The following is a 17,715-nucleotide window of genomic DNA, read 5'->3' as shown; positions in this document are numbered from 1 at the left end:
CTGAATGTCGATGAGTTTGAAAACCCAGAGAGCCCGGACCTGGCAGACACACCATTCATAGGTGGAGTGGAAGAGGTGATTCCCAACAGGAAAGCTTGGAAGGCCTCCCTACCTGGCGGCTATCATATGGCTCACCAGAGCAAAGCAACAATGTTCACCGACCTTTTGACCGGAAACCGCACTTTTGGATCCAGGGATGATCCCATCTTACAAAAGGCAAGGATTGCATCTTTTGTTTTGGTTTACACGGCGCCAACAGCCTACGACAAGTCCTCGTGGGAAATCTCCTACAACACCACAGCTAAGGGAATTGTGGACCAAATTGATGACTTTCGCCATGAAGCTAGAGAGATTCTTTTCCATCTCTGTGTCCACACATACGAAACGAAGGTCTATTTAGGCAAGGAAACCACTCAAATAGTTGGTTCTCATACCGAGCCGCTTGAAGAAGGCGCCAGTCCTTTTCTCGACTTGGACTGCGGGGATCTGTTAAACAAATCTTCGTACCAATGCAGGGAAAACAAACAACGCGGGAACGATACTATTCATCTCAGAGCTCCAAAAAGGAGCCATCCACCTCATCTGGAATTGAACTCGACAAAGGAGAGCACTTTTACTGCCAATTACCGCGGCATGGAAGACATCGCCCAAGGACTAAGGTCCTATATCGCAGGCTATTCAACAATCGTCATGGCTTTGAACGAGCAGCAGGACTTCCCGTACGTGACCACAGGAAGCGACTTTATAACAAGCCTGTTCGAATGGGTTTTCTTTCATCATCCCAGCATGCGAGACGTCAATATTCGTGAAGTCCGTATGCAGAACATCTACCAGAACCTTGCAACCAGTTTGTCTGCAACGTAAGTGCCAGTCCTCGTTAAGTTTCTTTCATCTCCCATTATTCCATGTCAATAGTTCGAAGAATATGCGTTCCGGATACTCAGCTGACATTCAGCGCAAACATCAGATTTCGCGGCAGTCAAATCGGAGCTCTGAACCTGACGCACGCTGTGTTCAACGTCACTGGCGAGGCTACGGGAATGGTCCCTCACGTCGAGATAACATGGGCCCCGCTCTCACTACTAGCCGCCGAAATTGTACTTGCGGCACTATTTCTCTCTCTTACGATGTTCAACCAAATCGACCACCGGGGAATGAGATTCTGCGACGTTAAAGGCTCTTCTTTAGCGACCCTTGTGGCTCTGGGCGAGGAATGTCGGGCTGCTGCAGGTGGCGGGCTTGGGCCTGTAAAGGAGCTTGAGAGGACTGCGCGCAAGCTAGCGGTCCGTCTTGAGGGAAGTCAGATCGTGCTGGCTAAGAATGTAAATAACGAGAAAACTTCGCACGAGACGAACTGAGCGAGAATAATAGAGCGCAATGCTCCTCAGGAAAACATAGGCGAAATGAAGTTCCTGGCTCAAAGAGAGGCGCCAAATGCCTTAGTGAAACAGCGAAAGATTATTAGATGCTATCGGCTGTGGATTGAAGTATTGCAGCTTGTCTGCCGCCATGGTCTGCCCAGTGAAGTCCAGGGCCACTAAGTTAAACGAACTTCAGCGTCATCCTGTTCACCATAGTTGCTGTGAGACAAAACTAGATTTACTTAGTTCCCTTCAAATGAAAGCCTAGACGTAGTCCGATAAACAGCTCCCAGTTCGCCCATCATCCCAGACAAATCGCGCTGATGACAAGCAGTGCCCATACCGCCAGTCCTCCAGCATTAAGTCTAGTCTTCGAACTAGCAGCACCACTCTCATGCAACCCAACAATCCCTCTTTCTAAACCATTGCGAATCAAACACGACCCAAAGCTGTCGAGAGCCTCCTCGGTCGGTATCTCGCACCAATAATAACAGTCGCTTGCGATGTTAACAGCACTGGGTGAACAGCACGCCGACATGGCCACGTATGACCCATTCCGACCGATGGGTACAAAGCTGGTGCTGATGTTGCTTGGAATGCCGTGTATGTTGACGAAGTCCGGTATGCCGGAAGCGTCCGGGCAAAGAGTTGTTGAGTTCATTTTGAGGCTGCGTGTCGAATCTGATGCGAATTGAAAGGAACTGACGTTTGCTGAAGCAGACTAGAGACCCCGAGCTTTGGATTATGAAAGAGCGGGGAGAGGGGTGTGCAGTGAGAGCGAGTGATTGGCAGGGAAGACTGTGGTCGCAAATTCATGAGTGCCTTTTATCGTCTTCATATGCACAGCGGCACAGTCATCGTCAGCCTTAACGGTGATTAGTGGATGCTCCGCCTCGGGAGCCTCTGCATTCGCTACGTGCCGCTTGTAGCGGCTACCGTACGTATTTGAAGTTCTTCTCTTGGCGTTGGTGTTGGTAATGAAAATTTGCTCTGCTTGGCACCCTATCTAGGCTACTCGCCTGAGAAACATGTGGGCCGTGGGCTTCTGGGACCGGAGAGCCTCGCCGCTGAGACGAACGCTTGCCTATTGTAGATGACATTTCGACGGGGGTTCTGGTACAGGGGGTACGACTCGATATCGAGTAAGGTTGTTAACATTTCTTTGTGAAATTCCTGGAGCCGAGCTTTCGATTAGCTCAGCATCTATTTGACCAAATTTCGACCTGAAATCTCGGATACCGATGGATATCTGTCAGCAGGCGTAACTGTTAAAGCTTTGTGTTGGTCGGTCTTGGCGTTGGCACTGGTTTTGCGAAATACCGCTATCGAGCCTGCAGGTTTATGGGGCATTGTGGATCATTGGTTGAACGATCAGCTTTTTAGATCTCGTTGTTTGACACATAGAACGAGCTAGAGTGTTCATCGTTGGCTCGACATCACCGGTGTTTCGATTATACATATACGTAAGGTATGTGAAGGCCTATGAATCAAACAGAAACTCTGATAACGCGCTTAACTCTGGAGTTGGTCCTCAAATGCCCCTTTTGCCTCATCTGTTCTCCCTGCTCTAAGCCGGCGCCAGGGCAAGTTCAGGGTAGCTAAGAGTCATGGCGAGTGTGGTTGAATGAGTTGTACACAGCTACATATTCTGCCTCATACGTTCCACCTGACACTGTAGCGTTGGTTGGGGTCTCGGAGCCATAAACACCGTTGGGAAATCCCCCACCGATAGCCATGTTCATGAGAATGAAGTGGGGGTTGTGAACTGTCTTTTCCCACACGGCATCCGGGATGGCTGTTTCGTTCACTTGGTGAAACTGAACCCCATCGACAAACCATGTCAGGGTCTCAGGAGTGTTCTGTCTGTCGACCTCAATAGAATACGTGTGGAAGTTGCCGGGGCAGGCACTGTCCGGACAAGTGCTGCTGTTGCCAATGCCATTGGACTCATCGCATGGTCCGCCAGGGTTTGTGCCGCAGTGGTAGACACCCCAGTGGCGATCGATGAGGTTCACATTCTCCATGATATCGAATTCTCCGATTGAGGGCCAGTTCCTAGTGCCCTAGTCAGTACAAACTATCCCCAGTATACACAAGGAGCACGCACCAATAGTTGCCACGATATTCAGCGCCCAGAGTCCAGAAAGCCGGCCAGTAACCGACTCCGTGGCCATTGAGGTCTGGGATCTTGAGGCTTCCCTGGATGATCATCTTCCCGCCCGGCTGAGCCATGAAATCGGTACGGTGAGTCTCAATTCGCGAAGACGTCCAGGTTCCAGTGGCGTTCCGGATAGCGGTGATCTGGAGGTTGCCTTTGCCATTCATGCGCACGTTCTTGATATCGTTGGTGTACGTCTGAATTTCTCCGGTACCCCACTGAGCAGGTCCTCCGTTGTAAGAAGTTCCGGTGTCGATAATCCAATTGTCCGGGTCTGGTAGGGTGTTGCGCCGACCATTGAAATCGTCGGCCCAAGTCAAGGCATAGCCCCGAATCTTGGGAACGTGGGCCTGGGCGGCGGGCAAGACATACAGCAAAGCTGCGAGAGCGTTCAGGGTGTACATGACTGGTAATATTCTGCGAGAAAAAAAAAACAATAAACGAGTGTCTAACGAGTGACTGAGCGAGTTTGTCTTCAAATGAATGACTGAATGGCTTTGAGCCAAAGGAGTGTGGAAATCAGGAAACTTGACTGATCGGAAAGTCCGCGACGTTGGACATGGTGGTGATATTCGCTCACATTTGTAGTGTAGTTCAAGGTCTGAGATTAGGGACCAAGGTTCATCGTTAACAGCCACGGCTCTCGGAATTCACCCAGAGGCCGCTGCAATTTCGCGAGTTGCCTATTTTGCAAGGATGTAGTAATTCGTTAGGACCTGAGCAGGCCTACAAAGTTTGTTATGTTACAGTGGCCCAGACGACTCATTTCCGGTGTGCCCGCTGTCAGGCCTGATTACTATTCGTAACCGACACTTCTTGCGGCAATAGTTCACTATCCCACCGGCTATAATATGATGCCAGAGCCCTCAAGTGCGGAATAAAGTTACGAGCAATTCCCACGGCCATGGATCAAGCGCTTTTGGATTGATTTTATTCAGGGGAAAAGAGATCTTGTTGCTGATAAGCCTGCAGATTTATCCACCCCACACCTTCCTGTGGTCATGTCGCCAATCGGGTTAACGCCGGTGGTGCACAAATCGACCGCCGGTGCCATCCTCAACTGCAAGTACCCAGCTTGGGACGTTACCAAAGGTTCGGTCAGCCCTTGCCAATGCATAGATAGGGCAAAACCATAACACTGGAACGATCTTCAAAACTAATTATACGAATGTTACCGATACCAACGACACGGATCGGCATGCATGGGTAATTCACTTTAGGAGCTTCACCGTTAGGAGGGATGCGTATAACTAAGCGGGCAGACTCGGCATACTATTGAGCATTTTGTTCTGTTTAGTCATCCGGTTTACTGTTTCCTTCATTTTCCTCTTCTCGATCATCACTGTTGTCGTTCGCATCTTTGTCTCGTCCTTTTGTCCATCCCGCGATTCACTGCTTTCTGTGATGAAACTCGCAACGAAGATTTACCACATAGCCTTGGATTCTATGCGTAGATATAACAGTAGGGCCCGTCTAAAGTATCCAACAGACTTCCAAGAGTCGCAGGCTCCACGTCCAAAAAGGGCAGCTTAATAATATCCTCCAGCGTAGCGTTCCGACTGGGCGGGTTGTTCCCGAACGTAGTAGTGCCGGAGATCGTCTTGGCCTGAGAGTAGTGCAGCGCTTGCCAGAGCCAGTACATGCGGTCAACCATGGTATGATGTAGGTAGAAGTCAGGATCGACAACCCCCGAGTAGAGGTCCGAGTTGGAACCGGAGATGGTCTGGTGGCCGCCGGCATGGATGCCCGGGAGCCCCGCGCTCTGGCTGTCAATCTCGGATTGGAAACTGGCGATGTCCCTTGCCGTGTCGCGGACAGTGGCGTTGAGGAAGGCGTCTTCGGTGTAGATGCGCGTTGCGAGCCAGCTGCCCAGGTCTCGCTTCACGCAGTGCGGGTTGTAGCGGAGCTTGTCGGCGGTGCCGACACCTACGATGCCATGTTGTTGAGGCTGGACGGGGCCAAGGTTGGCAGACAAACTGAGAGGTGTTAATTTCTTCCCAAAGATACATGAGTTGAGTTACCAGCAACGTACTTGGCAAAAGGTCCAGTGGCGATGCAGCCGACTCCCAGACCGGAAGGGATGTGCAGACCGGCGGAACCGATGGACCCGTTATGCGGCACGAATAGTCCGTCGGAGCCCATGCTGGTCTCTGCACCATCAAACACCGGAGAGTTTCTCAAGTCGTCTTGGTGTGAGAACCAGTTCCAGTACTGCGCGCTGTTAGTCTAGGGTCAAGGCAGAATACCTACCGAAGATGACTTGCCGGAAGATAGCCAGAGTAACCGCACTCGTTATGGAGAGCTTGCTCGTAAGCCCAGACATAATGTCTATGCCAAATGAGAAAGTTTCCAGTTACGTGAACGCTCATGGTCTGATTTATATGCTGCGCAGCGAAGTCTCGTAGCGCACGCGGGCCCCGGTGTTCAGAGCTGGGTCTGTTGGAGATGGAGAAGAGAGCAGGCATTTGACGGCGCTGACGTATTCTTTCCTTTGGTCTGCATCCAAATCATCCCTGTCATTGAATTTGACGTCAGGAAAGCCGTCACGATTTAATACTTCAGGTAGCATGACTTACCAGTTTCTCCGCACTCCTGCGGTCTCCAGCATACAGGTACTATTCCTATTCAATACTGCCTCAGACTCTGCCTTCTTGAGGGCGCCGAGGGCTTGATCCTGGATTATCTGGACAAAGTCTGTATGGTTACCCGCAGCCTGTGCCAGTGTTGATGCTCCCAAGAGCACGCAGGCCGCCGCCTTGATGTTCATTATATGCATCTTAAGAAGAGCTTGACGAAGACCTCGGGAACCCAGGCAGACTATTCAGATCCGAACGAAAGACTGCTAGCATGATTCTAAACAACCGTAACTTCAATTGTCGTTTCTTTTGGTTTTATAGCACGACTTACAACATCCATTTGGCCGACACGGAGCAACCCGCTGGACTACTCCGACGTTCGGCGGTCGAAGCTTGCCGTTCCGGGACAAACAACCGATCTTGAGCCCTTCAAGTGGGACCTCTGTCGGGCCAAGATGCAACCTCCATCGGCGATGGTTGTAAGTGGAAGCTGAGAAACAGGTCCGGAAGCGATTTGCACCCAGCCGGTATGGGTATGGTATGGGATACTGGAGCCAACCGATGACGGAAACGTCGTACCTACTCATCAGTTCGTACTAAATACGAGGATTCTTGCCACCACTTTTGCAAATCATTGAGAAGTGGAAGGAGGCACATTTCATCTGGTTCTTCTGATCTCATATCACTTCAAATGGGTTACATGGTGTGAATCGAGGCGGGAAGAACATTCTCATCTGCCTTCCGTCTAAACCACGACCGGGTTTCTTGGCTGGCGAAATCCGAGACCTGAACGTACATGTACACACCAACGTCTGCAGCATACCTTGTTCATGTTTCTTATGAGCCAACCAATATATGAAGAAGCATGCATTCATATCCTGGTTGTGGCTCCGGCGATGCTTGGCTTTGTGGGCCGTAGAAGTTCCGTCATGCTTGGCATCGGGGACGTTCCGAGCCTGTCAAAGCAACGCGCTGCCGCTGGCTCCATGTTTTGAGAAACAAAAGTATCATATCTATCATAAACGGGGAAGAAGAACAAGAGTGGTTCTCGACCATCATCCTGTTATCGGAGAGCCCTTCGTCTCAATCGGAATCAGTGTACCACTCGTCACTGTCAGAATCAAACTCATCAAACTCATTGTCCGAATCCCCCTTAAATAAATAGTCCGGAAGCTTGGCAATCCTTCTCCCGTCTACCAAAAGGTTATAGACCTTCTCGCCCACGCACCGCAATTGCATAGCCAAAGCCATGTCGTTGTAGTGGATGTGAATGTACCATTTCTTGACCTTCTTTGCCAAACTGGTCCACTGCGTCGTGTCGGCACCAAGAGCCTCGCACTCTTTGCGCTTCTCCGCGTTCCACCACGTCGGCAACATGGGTTTGCCTTCCTCGGACTTGGTATTTTCTGCTTGGTCCAGGAAGATGCGAAACCCTTCCTTGCCGTCGGTGGCCCCGGGGACGTAGAGAGAGCCGGGCTCCTTGGCCTTGGCGACATCCCACCTGTCGTCCATCCGAAGCCTGTAAGCGTCGATGAGCAGTTTGTAGACGTCTGTTTCTGGTCGTCCGTGGAACCAAGTTCCTTTGCCCAGACGATTCCACCCTTTTTCAGGGTGAACGGGGCTCTTGAGGCCACGCGGTAGCTTGGGGACCTCGTGCGAGGACGGAGCCGTCTCAGCCATGTTTGTGGAGAGCTGTAAGAATGTGGGCAGTGTACCAGCAGAGGGTTGATCTGAAGAGAGTGGAAATAGCCGTCGAAGCGAAGTGCAAACTTCTGTGCAAATGGGATAGTGAGGAGCTGTCGGTGGCGTCGAGCTCTGGAGCGAGACGAAGCAACTCCAGCAATAGGTCAACTTCGAGACTGAGGTGTTTACCTTTCAAGGATTCATTCCCCTGCAGCTGCCATGAACAAATGCGGATGTGATAATGTATGATTGCAACGTCGTGCCATTACCTAAGATGAGCTGGGGTTAGCTACGCCTACTTGCCTGCATGCTGCTTATCTGCCCCCAAACTCATAAGCTCGCCTTTATCGCCATTCACCGGTGAAAACTTGTTGCTTCATCTAATCATACCGCTTTGCTGTCCCATGACGATGCCATAACTGATAAGAACAACGAAGTAATTACCAGGCCAAGTTGAGGCCCGTTGCTGAATTCAATGCTACCGTTTTGATATCTAGCTATCGTGTTCGTCATCTTATCTGCGTTCTTTGATCGAGACCAGCTCAGATCGTTCAGACTCGACGACATGCCAGAACAAGGCCCTTCCAGAACCCTAGTACAAAAGAAACCGAAAACTCCGAACCAATACCGTGCCATGTCATACCAGTTCACGCTCCATGCGTCTGTTTACCATGCTTCTTCCTACCAACGCCTTGCTGTCATGCCACGCGCTCATTACCATGTCAAAACCAGAATCACACCTGAATCTTCTCGCGCATCTTCGATCTTCAGAGGCTGTGCTCCCTGCCATCGCTGTCGTAGCGACCCTCGCCAACATAGGTGAAGCCGCCATCGGCGCTGTACTCCCTCTGGGTAGCGTAAATCCAATCACCACCCTGGAACTCGCCGCTGCCAGCGTAGATGAACCGGGAGTCGAGGACCTCGATCGAATCGCTGCGTTGACGGCGGCGTGAGCGGGGGCGTTCTTCGCGCTCGTCGTGACCGACGTGGTTGTCTTCGTAGTCGGAGTTAGGAGAAGGACATCTCGCGCGGCTGTATTCGCGACGACTGCGCTCGCGAAGACTGGAGCGACGAGGCTATTCGCGCTCGTCACGGTTGTCGGTGTAGTCGTAGTAAGTGGAACTAATTCTTCCGCGGCTGTCATCGCGACGTCTGGAGCGGGAGCGGGAACGATCGTCACGGTCGTCTTCGCAGTCGTAGTACACCGTTGACAATCTTCCGCGACTGTCCTCGCGGCGTCTGTGGCAGGAACCCTCTTCCCGGTTCACACGGTCGTCGCGGTCGGCTTTGTAGTCATAGCAAGGCGAAGGTGATCTGTCGCGCGCGTACTCTTGCTCTTGAAGCTTTCGCCACTGGCGTTCCTCCCAGGCGGCTTGCTCGGCGGCAGAGAAATCGGAGCGCTCGCGGATGCGCTCGCGGGGAGGAGAATAGTCTCTTGTGCGCTGTTCGACATCTGGGTTGAGGCGACGATTCTGGCTCGCGGAAGAGGTGTTGTACCGGCGATTCTCATGGTAGGAGGAAGTGGCGTTACCCGAGTAATTGAGGTGGGTGCGGTTGTTGTGAAAGTTAATAGTGTTTCCATTGCCGTTAAGGATGAAGCCATTGTTGGACAAGCGGCTTGCGTGGCGCTCTGTGTATCGGTTGTTTCCTGCGTTCGAAATGCGCGTCGAGTTATCGGTGACGGGGTTTCCTGGTCGCAAGACGGGTGCTGTGGACCGGGAATAGTGAGATTGTCTCGATTCGTAATTGCGATCCCGAGAACTGCTTGAGCTGTTGGACGACTGCGAGGAACGCGCAGGCTCCTGAGCTGGGCGCGAGTAGAGTTGTCCGTCCACGGTGTAGTACTCGCGCTTGGAGGTAGCAAAGACAGGAGTCGGGTCCAGGCCGTAGATCTCTTGACAATCCTCGACTGGAAGGCATTCAATGCACTCGTCCCTGATTTGGTCAGTGGTGATGAACAACGAGGTAAGTCTTGGGGTCATGGGCATACCGGCTGGCGTTTGCCTTGGTAGGCCGCTCGCAGTACAGCTCGACGCTGCCGTCTGAGCGAACGCGCTTCATCACCCAGACCTTTGTGCTGAACGGGAGGATGTCGCGCAAGGACACCATTGTGACGAATGGAGTTGGGGCCAGGCGAAGAGGAGACACTGAGATTGAAGTTTGTTTTCGGGATGGTCCCGGTAAGAAGAGGAGGGATGCGAATGAGACGGGTCCAGCCCGAAGGAATGTCGATTGGTGGTAATAGAACAAGATTGAAGACTTGAGTCTGTGAGGTTGTTTTCGTTGTAGAGAGAAAAGGAGAAAATCTGAGATGGGATCGGGGAGGTGGATTAAATAGGAGGAAAGAAGAAGGAGAGCGGTCTGAAGCCGTTGCGTGGTGAATTGAAGGTCGTCCAAGGTGAGGTTTGTGCCTGGGATGTCGGGCAGGAGGCAGCTTTGGTGATGGTGAATTTGGTGGTGGGTAGGCACCTGTTGGCTACATACCGCGAACCTGACGCGTCCTGGATCTTGAGGCACCTGAAGTCGACTTTCAATTCACTTGAGGTGAGAAGCCCGCCCTTGAAGCCGGGGCCGGGAATGGTGGTACTCGTCTTGAGGTGCGGCAGACACAGTCAGCCTGAAATCAAAGCGCGACTTTTAAGGAAGTTGGCGTACAATTGATCAAATCTGTCAAGAAATGATGTCCATTACTGATTGGAAAATCCATGCCTCAAAAACACGTTATCTTCAGGGAACTCGTCCAAAGCGTAGGGCTCCCTCAGTCTAGTCGTGTTGACATCGTGCCTCCATCCAAACTCGTCAACCTCTGGCGCAGGTTCAGGTCTGAAACATCTATAGACTGCCCATAAAACGACAAATGGTAACACAAGACCTATGGCAGAGACCAAAGCGACTAAGAGAAATGGGAAAAGAAAGAGGGCCCACATTAGTATCGCGAAGTTGAAGAAGTATGCCCGCGCAAGGATGAGGTACTTGGTTGGATCCTCCGGACGAGCGTCCGGGGCGAAGATGTGCCAGAGGAGGTGGCCGATCAGAACGGATAGTGGGGGGAGGATGTAATTTGGGCTTGAGACCCCGAGGAAGGACGTTAAGGGGATGATATTGGTGTAATGTCCGAAAGTGAGGATGGCTGCGGAGATGATGAGTTCTCTGAGGAACTCGAGGTGGGCATTCCAATCCATTATTGTAGTGTGATTCGTCAGGTTATCTGTCTGCTGTTGTGAAAGATTTTATCAAGAATTCATATGAGCATTTGGGGAGAGTTTGAGTTGGTACCTATATACTGAAAGTTCCTGGAAGTTTGAAGCTGTCTTGCTGGGGAACCTGCAAGCTCTTCAATGCCGCTGCACTTGAAGGGCATATTGTCCTAGGGAACAACCCATTGTCCAAACAACACGGATAAAGATCATCACCACTTGAGTGACATACGGCGACTCCCATGCATCTCATCCTGGTGCTCTGGAAAGAGATGTTGACAATCTAGCAACAAAGACCTGCCATCAAAAGCGATGAGGCTTCAGCAAACACTGAAAGGGTTGAACCAAGGCCTTTGTTAATGAACAATTTCATTGATAGCCGCCAAGTAAGCCGATGGGTTGCACCAGTGCCATACTATAAGAGAGGAAACACCCAAGTGCGCTTCTCGTTATCATTTTCTCACAGCAATTCATGAATTTCTGCTTCACCATCACCAGATCCTCTTCAATCAAGCACCCGAACCAACCGCTCATAATGAGATCAGAAACCGCCCCCAAGTCCCCCAACCCACAGGAAGAGACCGACCCCAAATCATTGATTACACAAGAGACCCCATGTTCCTCTGCTGGAGCGACTAATCTTCCTCTGGTCGCATACTCTACCTTACTTTCGTCGTCGCCGTCATTGTTATTAGTATTAGCACTGCTCCTATTACCGTCTCTCTGACTGCACAAGAGATATATCCACGCAAACAGAGGAAAATTAGGCAGTCTCTCGAATAAATCTGGGAAATCTGGGGCCACTACAACGAACCTCGTTCCGTTCTAAAGTAGCTGAAAGATAAAGCTGACGCGCCGAAGGCCGTCTATGACAAGATCGAGCCTGAAGACAAGAAGTTTGCCGATGAAATGTGCGTATTTAGGGCTAAGAAAAACAATAGTCGGTTGACTGTCTTCTCCGACGCCTCCATCCATCAACTTTCCGCCTCACTTGTCGCGCCCCCTTGGAATTCCAGCTGCCCAATCCTGTCCAAAAGTCTTCTTTCTTCCGCTAGTAGGTCGATGACGCGGACAACCCAATTTGCTTCCGCCCTGACGAGGCGAAGCTGTTCCCGCAAGTTGGGAAGTTTTTCGCTCTTTACATTCACTATCTCGGTGATTTCCCTGACGTGGTTCTGAAGGGGCACGCCTTGAGCCGTCGGGGTTATCGGCGTGTCTGGCAACGTCAAATTGGCGAGACTGGCCGCAGTTTTGTCAGTTTCAGCCATCTTGGATACCTGGATGCTGTTCTGGGCTGTGGTGAATGTTGGCACGGCTGTCGGCACCGACGCTGGAGTCAGTGGTTGTACCTGGGAAGGTGCATTGGCCGACTTGTCGCTCGGCGATGGTCCACCCTCCTCTCCCGGGTTTTCCCACTCTCGGACAGAAATAAGATGCCGATACGCCTCCAAATCCTCGTCCTCCAACTTCTCACGATTCTGCGCCGTACCCCTGTTTACCGCCGGAGGACGGAAAACAATGTCTTTGCCCTCTCTCGTGCCTCCAGACATCAATTTTCCAATGTTCCGCAACTTATGTTCGAACGCCGCCGACCGATTCACATCCCCGTGGATTTTGATAGATGCTGTGAACTCCTCGTCAAGCGGCTGCTCTTCAGTCGGCTTCCGCTGCAACAGCAAGGCCGTTTCCAGCAGGCTGGGAAGACCGGTCTTGGCATGACTGTCCTCGGACAAGGTCCAGACAACCATGTCTTTCTTCCTCTTCGCGCTTCCCAACTTGTAAGGTCGGCCCGTGATCTCGCCCGTGACCTTGGCGTGCCCTTTGATGGTTTCTGTTTCTTTTTGTTGCCAGGTGTAGGAAGTCGTGGCCTTCGCGGGGCCGAGCGCAGCTTCAATGCCCGGACTGATGGTGTGGCTACGCTCCTGTTGCCTCTCAGACGGGAGCGTCGTCCACTGATTGTCGGGCGAAATTTTGAGGACCTTGCCTGTCGAGAAGGTGACGGTGATGGTGGTATTCTTGAAACGATTGTTGCTTCCGTGTGGTAAGAACACGAATTGGAAGACGATCAGCGTGGCGGGCGGACCGTCAGGTTTTAACTTGCCGTGGACGACCTTGGTCATGTCCCATTGAATCCTCAGGGCGCCACCTCCAATGTCCTCGTCGATAATATTGTCGGTGTTGAACTCGCTAGAGTCTGTGCCAACAAATTCGAATTTCAGCTCCGCTCCCTTCTTGACAGCACGGTCATCGTCAAGAATGATAATAGGTTGAACCCCCTCGAAGTGAGAGTCGTCGTCGTCCCAGCCATCCATGATTGCCAAGCTTGCTCGGTTGGACTTGCAAGTTAGCAGGGTGGGCGGTACAGCTGCGTAATTGTCCGGTAATTATATTTGAAGCGAATCCCCCAAGGTGTGTTACTACGCCAGCCCCGGACGCGAATGCCGTATCACCACAGGAAGGGAAGTTGATGCATCATGATTGGTCTTCTCGATGTCATTGCTTGGCTGCAGTCCAGCTGCATGGGTTCGGGTCTCTTACAGGCCATCGCTTGCTGCATCGTCAGCGCGGCATAATACGACAGCCTTGCGAGCTGTACTCTGTGGAAGTGTGATATTGACTGCTGCGTCACTAGTGTGTTTATCATCCCACCCCCCCCTCCTCCGCGGGACTCCTACCATTTCTCATCTTTGATCGTTGCCCGTTTCTTCAACAGACGCGGAGCAGGCTCAGAATCCCCTGGACCATCGCCGCTCAGTCTCGGGGACCCTCTGAGGAGCTTTTCCACCACATTGTTGCGCAAGGCGTCCCGCATCATTTTTGGGTGGCTGTCAATTGTCTTCGCGGCCTCTCCAAACACGCTACGCACATGCAACCAGAGGCCCCTTTCATCGGCAGGTTCCTCGCTGATATTTTGAAGGGCCTTGCGCATCCCGTCGCGACTTCTGAGCCACTTCCATTCTGGACCATCAGGCGAGAGGCCGTTGACCAGGGTGCAGTGCAAGACCATGGCGGCCAGCCCCGCCGCCAGCGCGCACGAGAGGGAGCTGCCGCTGTGGTCGTGCCACTCTTTGGGTGGCTTCCCCACCCCTTGGCGCTTACTGGTGATTATTAACTCAGGGATGTCGACTCGGAGCTTGACCCCGGGGAGGATAAAGTCGCATGACTGATCGCTTTGATGTATCCGTTCCCAGGGCTTGCCGTCTGGGGTTGCCGCGCCGATGCAGAACAGCGTCTGCTCAGACACCAACGATTTGGGGTAGGTCTTGTTGCTCTTGTATGGTAAGTTGCCCGGCTTGTTCTTGTCCGGGTTGGCGCAGAAGAGAAGAATTCCATGGTCCTCAGCCAACGTGATGGCCTCGCGCAACTGGGTCTCCTGGGTCTCCTGGGTCTTCTGGATAGAGTCGCCCTGGTCGATAGCCCAACTCATCGAGATGATATCCACTTTTTCGTTCACTGCCCATTTGATCGCCTGCGTAGTGAGTAGATTTGGAGTTAGCCATGTGATCAGCTACCTCTCTCCCGCAAGCCGGGTTACTGACCTCCGTAGCGGATTCTATGGAAAAGGTGACTGGCTGATTGCGGCCAGACTTAGCCTGGCACTCTAGCTTCGCAATGCAAAGCTTGACCCAAGGGCACACTCGGCGGATAAAGTAGGCCATGACCGTCCCATGGCCTGTTTGGGAGTGGTTGTAATTGAGAGGGTAGTTATTTGCCGCTTTCCTCTTGTCGCCCCTTTTCGATGTGGTAGATGTACTGCCCGATACACTACCCCATCCAAACCTGCCGCAGTGGACAATCTCGTCCAGACAGTCATAACTGGTCTTCACGCCATCGTCAATGAGAGCCACCTTGATGGGTCTGACTTTCGGGCTCTATGTGCGTGAATAGCTTGGTTACTACTAGCTCGTTCCCCTCTCCTCGATAATGACCGAGCTACACTGACCTTCTCGATTCTATCCATCAGTAGAGCAAATTCGTCCATGCACCTGAGCCAATCTTGCCTGTATCAACATACGCATAGTCAGCGGTCGTTCACGTTAGATGTCACAGGCTTTACTGACTCCTCAAATCCCAATTCGCCCTCTTCCTTGACGTTGTTGGATGCTGCGTCGTTTGTCGGCGAATTTGTCTTCGGCGCATAAATCGGTTTGCATACAACTTCGAGTTTTGACTTCAAGCCTTTTTCAATGTCAACCTTGTAGCGTTCTTCGTGGATTCTCTCCATGTCGTCCTTGAAGTCTTTGGCAAACTTCCTTACGCAGTCTTTAGACTCTAGCCCCTGCCATCGGGGAGCAGGCGTCAGACTGCTTCTCAAGACCGAAGATGCAATTCGCGGGTGAGCTTACCTGATAAATCACAACTTCCACTCTTTCCAGCTACCAGTGTATAGGTTGTTAGCTGTATCTGCGGCTGATTATCTGGAATAGACTATGCTTACCCGCTTCAGGTTCACTAGTCCTCTGGTATCTGACCAGCTCTGCAGCACTGCCTTCAACCCGCTGCAATACAAATACAGCGACTTAACGTGATCTCCAGCTGCATCCATGATGACATTGGCCGGAATGTCCATTCGGCGCCAGTCCCAAGTTTCGACATCGAGGTTCTGCAGGCACTTGACAATCGCCATGTCACTGTGCCCCAGCTTTGATGTGAGTAACTCGTCAACTGCCACCTCGAACACCTTTTTTACCCGGATCTGGTCCTTTAGCCAGTGAAACACCATGAAAAGGTTGGTGTCGCCCAGGCAACCCCACTCCGTCACCATCTCGTGGGTCTTTTCGTCCCATGCCTTCTCATCATTCCACCGAACTTCATTGTTGTTTGCAATGTACACACTCTGGAGTAATGTATCGAGTTTGTAGTGCCTTCTCTGGTTCTCGAGAAATTCACTGGAAATCATCTCCTCTGACAGGGTGAGAAAGATTTCTCGCTCTAGTGGTAGTCTTGTGTTAATTACGCCATATGGGACCAACCGACGTCTCTGAGCTTACCGTTTTGCCTCGTGTACATTATGGCTTTGCATGTGATGTAGCTAAAGGACTCCAGGCACTGGCACTTGAGGAAGTCCTCCAGATCGTCAAGTTCTTTATCCAGCCTTTTGTCCAGCAGGCTAACTGCCTTGGGGAGATCAACCTTGATCTTGCCTTTGTGCCCATTCATCCCGGTCGGTTTTCTCTGTTCGACAAGGTACTGCAGGGGCGTCATGTAGTCGACGATGGGCCTGCCCTTAGCATCAGACTCACCTGTTCGGATTTGTCTGTATTGTAGCTTAAGCAGACTGGGCTGCACTTTGGCTAGCTGTTTAGCCCAGGCAATCCTGTTCGTTGTGAAAGGGGCTGTAAGGGCGAGGTGAAGACACGTTCGGCCAACTCGGTCGGGGACCTCCAGGCAAATCTTTTCCTCCTCCCTGCTAGACTCGGCCACCTTGAAGTTCACTCTGATATTCTTCAGCCTTGCAATGATGTCGTCTGGCAGATTGAAGTCGCTCTCGATGGCCGCGTGGACCGCATGTTGTGCCTTCGACACCTGATCTTCTGAGTGAGAGGCAAGCAACGCTAGAGACCGAATTGGATCTGTTGGTCCCCCCTCCCCGTCTGGGTTTTGGTTGCAAATGAACCGGATGATTTCGGTCTTGGTGTTCTCATCCAGGAAGGAATCCTCTTGCTCCTCAGGGTTGCTGCCAGTCTCACTACTCTCATCCAGACTGTCGGCGTCTTCTTCGTTGGTTTTGACGAGTCCTGATTTGACGACGGAAAACAAAGGGGTGGTACCGTCCTGCCGCATGACGGTTGGCAGCTCTGGTTGTAGCCATAGTAGAAATTTGACGAGGAATTTGAGTCGACCAAAGTCAAGTCTTCTCTGGGTGTCAGTGGTTGATCCTCGACTGTATGTGGTAGGGTCAAGGATGATATGCAAGATGGTGCTTTTGTAGAGGCCTCGGGCGAGCAAATGCTGAAGTTTGCTGGTTTTCTCGAGGATGAACTCGCCAACAACTCTGATAATACACTCTTCCGTGTGACTTTTATCTCCCACATTGACAGCGAGGGATGCATGCACCTCATCGTCGTTGTTGAACATGATGGCGAGGGACTGGTGCATCGTGTCCACGTCCCGCTCCTCTTTGTTTCTCGTGTTGACCAAATCTGGCTTTTTCCCGAGAGCCCTCAGTTGCTTGGCACACAAACTTTTATCAACACTAGTTTTGCTGTGTTCATCCAAAAGGCTCCGGAGTGCCTCTGCGGCAGCCGACTGGGTGCGACCGGCTCCTGATGAGTTTGGATTGCGAGGGCCCAGCTTGGCTTTCATATTGGCGAGTGCAGCCGTTCGACTATCTTGGGGGCCACCAGTAGAGGGTTGAGCTACGTCTTGCGCCATGTTGAGAAGTTTGACGATGGACTGAGAATAAGGATGAGACTGGATATCGTTTGCAAAGTTGGATGGGTTGGACGTTTGAGTGCTGGCTGAGAGAGAGGGTCTACCTTCGAGAAATGGGATATAGGAGGGAGCCTTACTAGTTATCCAGAGGGCGTGGGAGGGAGAAAGAATGAGAGGGGTGTTGCGAAGAGGGTGGTCAGTCGTCAAATGTAAGGTAGCTGACAAGGGGGTGTGGGGTGGGGGTATGATTGGTATCGGCAACTAAGGTAGAAGGTGATCGCACAAAAGGTGGCCTGCAGACCCTGGCCACGGAAAAGGAAGGTAAGCATGCATGCGGGCCTCAGGCAAGAAGGTTTTGAGAGTGG

General features: G+C 51.8%; 8 protein-coding genes across 8 annotated transcripts; all 8 read right to left on the bottom strand.

Annotated features, from left to right (window-relative positions):
* Window positions 1-2,959: 2,959 nt before the first annotated feature.
* Window positions 2,960-3,923, bottom strand: glcA-1 (Glucan endo-1,3-beta-glucosidase A1; the record flags this gene model as incomplete). The annotated part of the gene is made up of 2 exons (XM_037327853.1): window positions 2,960-3,416; window positions 3,469-3,923. The coding sequence occupies 2 exons, from the start codon at window positions 3,921-3,923 to the stop codon at window positions 2,960-2,962; spliced, it is 912 nt and encodes a 303-aa protein (XP_037174085.1).
* Window positions 3,924-4,963: 1,040 nt separating this feature from the next.
* Window positions 4,964-5,842, bottom strand: ivoB-1 (N-acetyl-6-hydroxytryptophan oxidase ivoB; the record flags this gene model as incomplete). Its single annotated transcript, XM_037327852.1, has 3 exons — window positions 4,964-5,495; window positions 5,552-5,730; window positions 5,780-5,842. 3 exons carry the CDS (start codon window positions 5,840-5,842, stop codon window positions 4,964-4,966), a joined length of 774 nt encoding a protein of 257 aa, XP_037174084.1.
* A 54-nt stretch (window positions 5,843-5,896) lies between these two features.
* On the bottom strand, window positions 5,897-6,286 carry orsC-1 (Tyrosinase-like protein orsC; the record flags this gene model as incomplete). The annotated part of the gene is made up of 2 exons (XM_037327851.1): window positions 5,897-6,032; window positions 6,096-6,286. The coding sequence occupies 2 exons, from the start codon at window positions 6,284-6,286 to the stop codon at window positions 5,897-5,899; spliced, it is 327 nt and encodes a 108-aa protein (XP_037173999.1).
* An 892-nt stretch (window positions 6,287-7,178) lies between these two features.
* CGCA056_v012606 (uncharacterized protein) lies at window positions 7,179-7,775 on the bottom strand (the record flags this gene model as incomplete). Its single annotated transcript, XM_037327850.1, has 1 exon — window positions 7,179-7,775. One exon carries the CDS (start codon window positions 7,773-7,775, stop codon window positions 7,179-7,181), a length of 597 nt encoding a protein of 198 aa, XP_037174086.1.
* Window positions 7,776-8,545: 770 nt separating this feature from the next.
* On the bottom strand, window positions 8,546-9,887 carry CGCA056_v012605 (uncharacterized protein; the record flags this gene model as incomplete). The annotated part of the gene is made up of 3 exons (XM_037327849.1): window positions 8,546-8,772; window positions 8,872-9,713; window positions 9,769-9,887. The coding sequence occupies 3 exons, from the start codon at window positions 9,885-9,887 to the stop codon at window positions 8,546-8,548; spliced, it is 1,188 nt and encodes a 395-aa protein (XP_037174000.1).
* Window positions 9,888-10,465: 578 nt separating this feature from the next.
* On the bottom strand, window positions 10,466-10,960 carry CGCA056_v012604 (uncharacterized protein; the record flags this gene model as incomplete). Its single annotated transcript, XM_037327848.1, has 1 exon — window positions 10,466-10,960. One exon carries the CDS (start codon window positions 10,958-10,960, stop codon window positions 10,466-10,468), a length of 495 nt encoding a protein of 164 aa, XP_037174087.1.
* Window positions 10,961-11,949: 989 nt separating this feature from the next.
* CGCA056_v012603 (uncharacterized protein) lies at window positions 11,950-13,287 on the bottom strand (the record flags this gene model as incomplete). The annotated part of the gene is made up of 1 exon (XM_037327847.1): window positions 11,950-13,287. One exon carries the CDS (start codon window positions 13,285-13,287, stop codon window positions 11,950-11,952), a length of 1,338 nt encoding a protein of 445 aa, XP_037174089.1.
* Window positions 13,288-13,646: 359 nt separating this feature from the next.
* CGCA056_v012602 (uncharacterized protein) lies at window positions 13,647-17,350 on the bottom strand (the record flags this gene model as incomplete). The annotated part of the gene is made up of 7 exons (XM_037327846.1): window positions 13,647-14,444; window positions 14,515-14,847; window positions 14,919-14,976; window positions 15,037-15,254; window positions 15,322-15,351; window positions 15,414-15,907; window positions 15,967-17,350. 7 exons carry the CDS (start codon window positions 17,348-17,350, stop codon window positions 13,647-13,649), a joined length of 3,315 nt encoding a protein of 1,104 aa, XP_037174088.1.
* Between the last annotated feature and the right edge of the window lie 365 nt (window positions 17,351-17,715).

The sequence above is a fragment of the Colletotrichum aenigma genome, assembly GCF_013390185.1.
Source record: "Colletotrichum aenigma strain Cg56 chromosome Unknown KSG_Cg56_contig08, whole genome shotgun sequence".
NCBI classification, from domain to species: Eukaryota; Fungi; Ascomycota; class Sordariomycetes; order Glomerellales; family Glomerellaceae; genus Colletotrichum; species Colletotrichum aenigma.
The sequence above is the reverse complement of the archived record's forward strand: the minus strand, read 5'-3'. Positions and strand labels throughout refer to the sequence as shown.